This window comes from Babylonia areolata, chromosome 16 (assembly GCF_041734735.1).
Source record: "Babylonia areolata isolate BAREFJ2019XMU chromosome 16, ASM4173473v1, whole genome shotgun sequence".
NCBI lineage: Eukaryota > Metazoa > Mollusca > Gastropoda > Neogastropoda > Buccinidae > Babylonia > Babylonia areolata.
In genome coordinates this window covers 16,712,448-16,723,097 of record NC_134891.1, presented here as the reverse complement: position 1 = coordinate 16,723,097, position 10,650 = coordinate 16,712,448, and the positions used below count along the sequence as shown (strand labels likewise).

Here is a 10,650-nt window from a genome sequence, read left to right as displayed (position 1 = left end):
CCTGGTTTATCATAAATCAATAAATGCTGACAATTTTATTTTTAATCAGGAAAAGAATTCACCATTCAAACACCATAAACTAAAACCCAAATCCTGGACCAAAATATAAGAAATCCTGACGATTTACTTTTCTGTTTAGGGAAAATTACCATTCCAAAATCATGATAAAAAATAAATCCTGAAGTATCATAAACGAAGAAATCCTGCCAATATATATCTTTTTCAATAAGGAAAAGAATTTACCATTCAAACAACATATGATTGAAAACTAAACCATGGACTAATGTAAATTGAGACTTTGTTTTCTTTTTAAATTTAGGAAAATAATTTGATCCTTCAAACACTAAAACCAAGTTCACACCAAGAACCGTCACTGACGACCAGTTTTGTTACCTGGTAAACTCGCTGGAAGTAGGGGTTGAACATCAGTTTGGGTTTGAAAGCCTCGCACTTCTCCCCGTCCTCATCCCTGCCAGAATAAAACATTTCAATCTCCAGTGGGTTTTTTTGTTTTGTTTTGTGTGTGTGTGTGTGTGTGTGTGTGTGTGTGTGTGTGTGTGTGTGTGTGTGTGTTTTCTCTCTTCCTCTTTTATTCCTGGTCCCTTTTTTGCCTGACACCCCTTTTGGTGGATGAGAGGATAAAACTCAGGTCCTGTGTGCAGCATGCACTCTGCGCATGTAAAAAGAACCCAAGGCAACAAAAGGGTTGTTGCCCTGGGAAATTTAAGAAACAAACAAAAAAACCCCACTAACAAAGAGAACAAAAAAAAAAAAAAAAAAAAAAAAAAGTGTGGTGCTACACTGTGGGAACAAACTTTGACACACACAGAAATCTGTTGCGACAAAAACTAATACATGCTCTGAGGGAAGTATCAATCCTGCATATACTCTGATGCTAAAAACAAAAACACTGATAGACCCCCCCCCCCCCCCCCCCCCCCCCCCCTCCACAAAAGCATGGTGTCAGACTGTGGCGATGAACTCTGACAGAAAAATCTGTTGCGACAAGAACTGATATGATACAATACATGCTTTGGGGGAAGTGCCACTAGTGGTCTGGAAACAGAACATCAAATTCATGTCATTATTATTATTATTATTATTGATATTTACATCGTATCAATCTTTGGTCAGAGACCAAGCTGTAAGTGCTTTACAAACAGTCATTTACACAACAGACTGCCTACCTGGGTACAGCCAACTGACAGCTGCCTCATCATTCATTTCCTGTGTTATCCAGTCAGACTTTTAAGTGTGTGCACACATACACATATATTAAAGTGGATTTTTCATTTCTTCATCTTACAAGTCAGCGAGGAAGGAAGCAGAATGGTTATGACTCTAAACTGCTGATACAGTGTAAGTGAGGGTCTGGGTTCCAATCTCAGTTTCACCTTCTCTCTCATGTTTGACTGGAAAATCAGAGTGTCTGGTCATTGGAACCAAATGAGGTGATAAACCAAGAGTCCCATGTCCCACTGACAAAGAACCTGTGGCAACATAAGTTTTAACATCTGGCAAAATTCTGTGGAAGAAATCCACTCTGATAGGTACACAGATATATAGACATGCGCTCAGTGCTCAACTGGTGTGTCAGGCATTGTATGTCACTGCCAAGTAGATGTGGTGTAACGTATATGATTTGTCTAAACACAGTGGCAACTCCTTGAGAAACTGAAACTAAGCATCTTACTCGGCCGCTGTAGACAGGTCCATGGATGTGATCAGGTTGTCGACTGCTGTCAGCTGCTCCTCTGAGGAAAACATCAGTCAATAATAATCACAGAATAATAATAATCATAATGTGCATTTGTACAGGGTCACTGTCCTAAAATTAGATGGATAGCTCATTGGCCAGGAAAGCTGAAGCCAAGTGGATGCCATACTGACACTCGTTTCCGGCTGTCAGTCTGCAGAGAAGTCATCATCTAACTGGTGGTAGTTTGTGAAATGTAACCATGTATCTTCGGAGAAATTGTGTAATGCTTGCCCCCACGACATACCAAATGTTGCATCTTGATTGATATCTGCCAATGATTTATTAACCAAAGTTATTACAGGAAAACAGAGCAGTGACACGCAGCACAAACAGGCTGTGGAGGCACACATAGGACGGTCAGCTTTACTAGCGCCGCAAGCAAGTAAAAGCTTGCCGTGAAGCAGTCATTGTAGCCAGTTTAGCTCTTGGCTACATATATGAAGCTACCGCTTTGCACTGTACTGACAGGAGTGGCAAAATGGCTGACTGAACACTTCTGCTGGTTTCAGTTAGCAAAAGGGCTCAATCAAAGAAGGTATGCGCTATCCACCTTTTTTTAGGACAGTGGTATAGCGTCCTTTCTCCCTAAGAACTCAAGACACTTTAAATGAAAGAACCAATGCTCCTCAGGGGAAAACATCGGTCAATAATGATAATATTCAATGACAACAATGATGATTATGTGCTTTTGTATAGCGCCTTTTCTCCCTAAGAGTAAGAGCTAAAGGCGATTTACATGAAAAAACCAATGCTCCTCTAGGGAAAACATCAATAATAATAACATATATAACAGTCAGTCGTGTCTGACGATGACCATCAGAACAGCAGAGGAGGTAACTGCTGTTCCGCCTCTTTGGGCTAGAATTTGATTATAGTGGAGAGTTACATCCCCACTCTCTTGGCCAAGAGGGTTTTAGGACAGCTGGCATTGGGATGGTTCCCAAAGGCCAACTAGCCCACAAGGCTGCAGCACTAACAGCCAGTGCAATTTTGCCTCCTAGTTTGAGAGTCATAGTCCTTCACAAAAGACTAAGCTGTGAATGATTTCCCATTGACTGGAGAAACCATTGATAATACAGCTCTCACTTTGCTGTTGGCCCATATGTATACTTATATCAATTTATATACTGATAAAACTGCATTTGTAAAGCACCCTTCCTCCCTAAAAGCTCATGGTGCCGTAACATAAAAGAACCACTCATTCCGATTTTGTCTACCCCTCCCCCCAGCTCATCTCTCATACCTCATACATAACTAGAATATAAAGTAAACTGGCAGGTATGGGGCAATGATAACAATAATAATGGACATTTGTTGAGCGCTCTCCTCCCTTAAAGAGAGCTCAAAGCGCTTCACAATAAACATTAAACACACACACACACACATACATACACACAATAACTCACAAAAGGAAGAAGAAAAAAAAAAGATTTAGCTCACAATAATATAAGAGATTCAGAAACTATGTGTATCACATTATATAATTACACACACACACATACAAATGCGCGCACACACACACACACCGAACAAGAGAGAGTTTGCATGCTTATAACTGACGAGGTATGGAAGGTCAGTTGAATAGGTATGTTTTCAAAAAGATGTGTTTTCAGACCAGTTTTAAAAGATTGAAATGAGGGAGAGTGGCGAAGATCATGAGATAAACTTTTCCAGACAGATGGAGCTGATAAGAAAAGAAAGAATCACAGGAGGATCGGGGTTTTAACACGGGGAGCAAGTAGCCGCCATGAATCGGAAGATGATCTGAGTTGTTGAGGGGTGTGTAGGTTTGAATCAAGTTCTCTCAGATGCTGAGGAGCAGCACCCAAAATGGAGTTGAAGGTGAGAATTGCAACTTTGTACTGAATGCTGGGCAGAAACTGGGAACCAGTGAAGAGAATGCAGAAGATGAGTGGTATTGTCAGTCTTTTTGGTTCTAAAGATTAATCTTGGCTGCTGCGTTTTGAACTTTCTGGAGTTTTTGTATTCAGTATTCTAGGACAACCAGTGAGGAGTGAGCTTAGATATTCAAGTCTGGACAAGACAAGAGAGCACATCAGAGTTTGTGTTCCTTGAGTAGTAAGGAGATGTCAGATGGAACTGATCTTTCAATTTGAAAGTATGCAGCCTTGCAGAGATTGTTCATGAGTTTCTTTCATTGTGAGTTTGAATCGAACATCACACCCAGATTTTCACTGATGACACAAAGGGGCAGAATTTAATTCACTCAGTAATGCCAGTTAGCTCCCCTGACTTTCACCCCCTTTGTATGGGTAAGAAATAAAATTGCCAAAAAACAATGTTAGAATCTATGAACCAAAAACTTCCAAACTATTCAGTAACATAACGAATTAGTTGGGGACAGAATATAAAACTTCTTCCCTTCCTATGCGTCATCCAATGAGATGATGAAAGTATCCATGTTCTTTGTTTGAAATTTGCACACTAACTCATAAACAAATGCAGGAAAGCACTGAGACTTTGAAAAAAATTGAATTCTGTTGTCTGCCTTGTGACTTACAAGAAACTGGGTCAGACGCCATTGTTGACACGCACTGTTCATGCGTATTTGTATTTGATTTTTCTGTCTGAAATTCGGGCTGCACTCCCCAGGGACAGCGCATCGCTACACTGAGATCGCCACCAATTTTTTTTGTGTTTTTTGCACTTTTATTTGTTTTTCTACAGAATTTTGCCAGGAACAACCCTTTTGTTGCTGTGGGTTCAATTACATGCGCTAAGTGCAAGCTGCACACAGGACCTCAGTTTATCATCTCATCCGAATGACTAGCATTCAGACCACCACTGAAGGTCTAGTGGAGGGGGAGAAAATATCGGTGGCTGAGCCGTGATTTGAACCAGAATGCTCAGATTCTCTCGCTTCCTAGGTGAACCAATCACCTAGAAAATAACTCTGCTGTTTGCTAGCACAGCAACACACTCCACATTTATTGGTTGCAGTGGAGAGTGGAAAGGTCAGTTCAGATATTCTTAGTTTATAACATCATTTTACAAATTAGGTGCCACTCCAAAAATTCAAAACTTTCGTAAGCCCCAATCGGGCTCCTTCGTCTAAAACAGTTGTAAACAGTAGGGCCTCAATGTGGACCCATCATCCAGAGTGAGAGAAGTTGTAAGAGAATGAGAATGCTTATGGACAAGTTTTGAAAAAAATGAGTTTTCAGTGAAGAGTGGAAGGCAGAGACGAAGTCAGATGAACAGATATGACGAGGAAGTTGTTCCAGACATGGGGAGCAGCAAAGAGGAATGAGCCTCCACCACAGGTTCTTGCACTGACATGAGGACTCTATCAATCAATCAACCAATCAGACATCAGACAATTCATCAACAGTGACAATGACATACAATGAAATGACTTGTGGTTTTTAAGACTTGTACAATAATAATAATAATGTACATTTATATAGCGCCATTTCTCTCTGAGAACTCAGGGCGCTTTACATGAAAGAAAAATATTACAAATTACATAATCATTCATGACCACTCTTTCTCAAAACACCTCCCCCCACTCTCCCTTTCCCACTCTTCATTCCTTCAAAGTGAGCTGACAATGTAAAAAGTCTGGTTTTAAATTCCAATCCGGAATGCTGTGTGTGCGTGTGTCTGTGCGCATGTATATGTGTGCACATGCGCAGATGCATGTGTGTGTGCGCATGTGGGTGAAAACTGAAGTCATCACATGGCAATCTGTAACATATTAATATTATTATTATACAAGTCATCATATTGTTTATTTGTTTGAAAATATTTTTTTTTGTTTTTCAGGTATTTGTTCATGTATGTCACTATTGAAAAAAAAATCTTCTGGCTTGCATTAAAAGCAAAGTTAAAAAGAATGGAAAAAACAGAAGACCCAACTGAGGAGGAAGGGTGTTCAAGGTGCTTACCGGAAGGGGCGTACTTTTTGTTGAAGGCGATGTTGTCTTTTGTGGGCAGCGACCCAAAGGTGTAGGTACGGAGGTCTTCAGCAAATGGCAGCTCAATCCAGTACAAGCACTGAGTACAACACACAACTTTAAACAGACTGTGTGCATATACGTGTGGGGTGGGAAGCAGAGTTTGTGTGTGTGTGTGTGTGTGTGTGTGTGTGTGTGTGTGTATGTGTGCGCGCGCACGCGCGCGCCTGTGTGTGTGTCTGTGCGTGCTGAATAAGTGCTCAATTTTGTTTCTCAGATTCATACACACACAAGACAACACTTTTTCCTCAATTTCTGAAAGGGGTGACTTCTTATCTATAGCACCACATTCACATTTACAGTTAAATCTTTGGCATCCATCTGTACAACTCCAACCCACGTACTGAATCACACACATCTACTGTGACTATTCCATGCACATGACTGCAATTACTGTATGAACATTTACTTAAGCATTTATGTTTTGTGTCTTTTGTGCATACATGTTGAATGACTGATTCCCATTTGCACATGAATTTCTCTTACTGACAATAATATAAAGTATTCTGTATTCTGTGTGTGTACAGATGATCTGTGTGGGTGACAACTGACAGACCAGGAAAACTTTGGTGAACACTTCTTCTGTGCAGATCCCCAGTGACTGTTGTTTCGAGTTCAAGGAGGAGAAGAAGAAGAAACCACCTCATCAGAGGTAACAACAAAGGGAAAATGACTGCAGAACTCAAAGAGCTAAGATACCTTCACAGAGTTGTGGGATGAGAAGAAGAAAAAGAAGAAGAGAGGGAGGGAGGGAGAAGAGGGATGGAGGCGGAGATTGAGATTGTTTATTTATATTGGCCACACCCCTTTTGAAGGGGGGTATACAGTAAAATGCGATGGAAGCAGAGAAAGAGTAAGGGAGAGGATGGATGACAGAAAGGCTTCAATTTCTACAACTCACACTAGAGCAATGATAAACCCAAGCAGATGTAATCACTTGCCATGCATGTTTAGAATGCACACATAACACTAGAACCTCAAAAACCCTGGCAAATTTAATACAGTCATTGAACACATTTAAAATGCATGCCTCGAAACAAACTGGGGGTAACTGCTGCCCAAGATGATAGGAAAATTGTAAGGAAGTGATCAGTTAAGGTGTGTGTGGCCGAAAGAGGCATACGAAAGGTAAATATAAAACTGTGGTAAAACAAAGACGTGGGAAACAATAGGACGGAAGCACCACAAAAAAAGAAAAAAAAAAAAAAGGAAGAAGACACACAAAAGCAAGCACCCCAAACTCCTCACCTCATACCCGGCCTTGATCTGCGGAAGGAGACAACCGATGCGGGGGGCGTTGCGTGCCGCATACACACGACGCGCGATGGCCACGCAGTTGGTCTCGTAGAGGGCGTTGATCAGCGCTGACAACGCCACGGCTGCTGCCTTTTTCAACACAAGTCACACTGCCTACTGTACTTCCAGTTTGTATTGTACTGTATTACTCTTTTTGTCAAAACAGATTTCTTTGTGTGAAATTAGGACTGCTCTCCCCAGGGAGCGAGCGTCGCTACACTGAGAGTGCCATCCATTTTTTTGTATTTTTTCTTGCCTGCAATTTTTTAAAAAAAATTTGTTTTCCTATCGAAGTGGAGTTTTCTACAGCATTTTGCCAGGGTTCTTTTACATGCACGAAGTGACTGCTGCACACAGGACCTCGATTTATCGTCTCATCCGAATGACTAGCGTCTAGACCACCACTCAAGGTCTAGTAGAGGGGGAGAAAGTACTTGTGACTGTGCTTGATTCGAACCAGTGCGCTGAGATTCTCTCGCTTCCTTGGCGGATGCGTTACTTCAAGGCCATCACTCCAGTTTCTCAAATGAGACATCACTGCATTCAGACAAATTCATATACACTGCACCACATGCCTCAAGGCAAGATGTCTGACCCTCAGCACAACCAAACACGCTTAGTAAGGCCCTGAGTTCATGCACATATATATTTGTGTTTCTATCAGAGCAGATTTCTTCAACAACACTTTGCCACAGGACAATTCTTGTTTTGCCATGGGTTGTTTTCCAGTGTGCCAAGTGAGCACTACACATAGGACCTTGTTATATTGTCTCATCCGATGACTAGATGCTCAATTTGTTTTTCCAGTCAAACTTGGAGAAAGGGTGAGACTGGGAGTCAAACTCCGACCATTACGGACACTGTTCTGGCAGACAAGCATCTTGGCCATTCTGCCGCCTGCCACCTTGCTCTGCACAGCACTCTGCCATCACTGACATGGTTCTTGTTGCCACGCAAATAGGAATTTATAACACTTTTTTCATTTCCTTCTTTCTTTGTTTTTCTTTTTAGAGATAAGGTTGAAAATAAAACGTCTATTACTTTACCATTTCGTATTCAGATAAAAATAACACACACACACACACAAAGAAATCACCCAAACTCATACATCAGCTCTAACATCACCCTTTGTAAGACGACATAAAACTGATCATACCAGTGCATAACATGTATGATTACCTGCGCACACGCACACATAAGCAAGAAATCAAGTCTGTATAGCGATGTATGCATACACACATACACACTATATTTATCCTCTTCTTCTTTCATAGCGCTGTCTTAAGACCTTAGGGGCACCACTGGCAACCACTTCTTTCCATTTCTCTCTGTTCCTCATCTCTCACAAGGCATTGCTCAGTATCAGGCCTGTCCATTCTGCGATGACTGACCTCCCATCACTCTAGTCTCCCTCTCCTTCTCTGCACTCTGCCCTGCAGCATTGTCATGGCAAGTCCAGCTGACCATGAGACATGCCCAAACCACTTCAATTCTTATTTCTTGGTTATGGTTACATCTTCATAGGATCCAATGGTTTGGCTGTTTCTCACTTATTCACTGGTGATGTGATCTCTGTAGGAAATACTGAGGAGTTTTTTTCTAAAGAATCTCATCTCTGTGGTCTGTACCCTCTTCTCCGTGTCAGTTTTCTAAATCAATGACTCACAGGCAAACAGGAATGTTGAGATAACCAAAGAGTGCATCAGTCTGATCTTGGAGCTGAGTGCAATGTTCTTATCACACAAAGTGGTCTTTGTCAGTGCTGTTGTTGGTTGTGCAATCATGAACAATATTTCAGGCTTTGATCCCTGGTCTGTTACTATTGCTCCCAGGTACCTGAAACCGTGGACTGTCTCGTTTCTCGCTTTCAACTTTATTGTCAGTCCTGATGCTGTTGGTGTTGCTGGTCATCAGTTTGGTTTCCTCTGCACTGATTTCCATGCATTAGGCTGCTGAGGTCTTATCCAGGTGTTCCTCCAATCTTGATAACTCCTCTTCTTTTCCTGCTAGGCCATCAAAGTCATCAGCAAAACATGAATTTGTGATAGTTCTGCCTCCAGTGCTGACTGTTCCTTCATGTTCTTCCAGTGCATCAGTCATGATTCTCTTGAGGAAGATGTTATGAGAGAAGGTGAGAGCAGACAGCCTTGCCCGACTCCAACTGTCGTCCTGAACCAGTTCCCTAAGCTGCCATTGTTGAAGCTGACTGCGCTGGATGCCTTGTTGAGGTGCTCTATGGTTCTGATCATGTTAATGATGATGTTGTGCGGTCTCATTGTCTGCCATAAGGCAGCATGCTGTATCCTGTCAAATGCCTTCTTGAAGTCCACGGAGGCGCTGTAGAGTTCTTGTTGGTGTTGAAGGCACAGCCTAACACAAAATTCAGAGACTGATAATCTACAATATGATACTGCTCTAAAGCCTGCTTGTCCCTCAGCAATGTTTATTTCTGCTTGTGACTTCAGTGTGTCGAGCATAATTTTCAGTATGACTGCTTGGATGAGAGATAAAGCTGGTGGTGTGGTAGTTCTTGCACAGTTGTAATTTTCATCTATACATAAGGAGGAAGGTGGCAGAATGGTTAAGACGCTCAGCTGCCAATACAGAGAGTCCGTGAGGGTGTGGGTTCGAATCCCGCTCTCGCCCTTTCTCCTAAGTTTGACTGGAAAATCAAACTGAGCGTCTAGTCTTTCGGATGAGACGATAAACCGAGGTCCCGTGTGCAGCACGCACTTGGCGCACTGAAAAAGAACCCATGGCAACGAGAGTGTTGTCCTCTGGCGAAATTACGTAAAATGAAATCCACTTTCATAGGTACACAAATATGTAAGCATGCACTCAAGGCCTGACTAAGCGCGTTGGGTTATGCTGCTGGTCAGGCATCTGCTCAACAGATGCGGTGTAGCGTGTATGGATTTGTCCGAACGCAGTGACGCCTCCTTGAGAAAGTGAAACTGAAACTGTAATTTTCCTTTCTTGGGCAGGGTAATGTTCAATGACTGTGTCCATGGCATGAGCCACTCCCCTATCTGCAAGATCTTCTTGTAGATTTTTAGTAAGGCGCTAATCATGCCCCCCTCCCCCTTACCTCCCCCCTTCCCGAACCATCCCCCCACAACACTTATGCATATGCACACAGAACACAAGCACATACAAACACACACACAAACATTGCCGCTATACACATCTAGTGTCTATTCTAGAGGAAAGACATTGAAAAAGAAAATGAAACGCATACACACACATACTCCACACCACACAGTTACCTCATCCCCTTTCTCAGCAGAAACACTCAGACAGCTGTCTCCCATGTAGTGACTTCTTCGCACCTGCACACATCATTTCCACCAACTTTATTTTCTTGTCTTGGCATGAGGGAAAGCTATTCAAGGCAACAAACACACTGATGTGTGGATCTGCCTAGCTGTATGAGAGACTGACGTATGCTTACAGTTGGGCCAACAGCAAAGACAATATCATCAATGGTTTCTCCACTGCAGTGGGAATTCATTTACAACTCAGTCTTTTGTGAAGGACGATGACTCTCAAACTAGGAGGCAAGACTGTGCCACCTCTAAGTGCTGCAGCCTTGAGAGCTAGCTGGCCTTTGGGGACCAT

The 10,650-nt window shown here is 42.2% G+C and overlaps 1 protein-coding gene across 1 annotated transcript in view; it reads right to left on the bottom strand.

The window, feature by feature from the left end:
* The window catches only part of LOC143290709 (X-ray repair cross-complementing protein 5-like), a 49,464-nt gene that overhangs the window by 20,996 nt on the left and 17,818 nt on the right, over positions 1-10,650 (bottom strand). The window contains exons 10-14 of the mRNA XM_076600225.1: positions 10,299-10,361; positions 6,985-7,122; positions 5,668-5,776; positions 1,694-1,754; positions 362-469 (exon numbers count right to left, since the gene is read on the bottom strand). Of these exons, the coding sequence (XP_076456340.1) occupies positions 362-469; positions 1,694-1,754; positions 5,668-5,776; positions 6,985-7,122; positions 10,299-10,361 (479 nt within the window). The remainder of the gene's footprint in view (positions 1-361; positions 470-1,693; positions 1,755-5,667; positions 5,777-6,984; positions 7,123-10,298; positions 10,362-10,650) is intronic.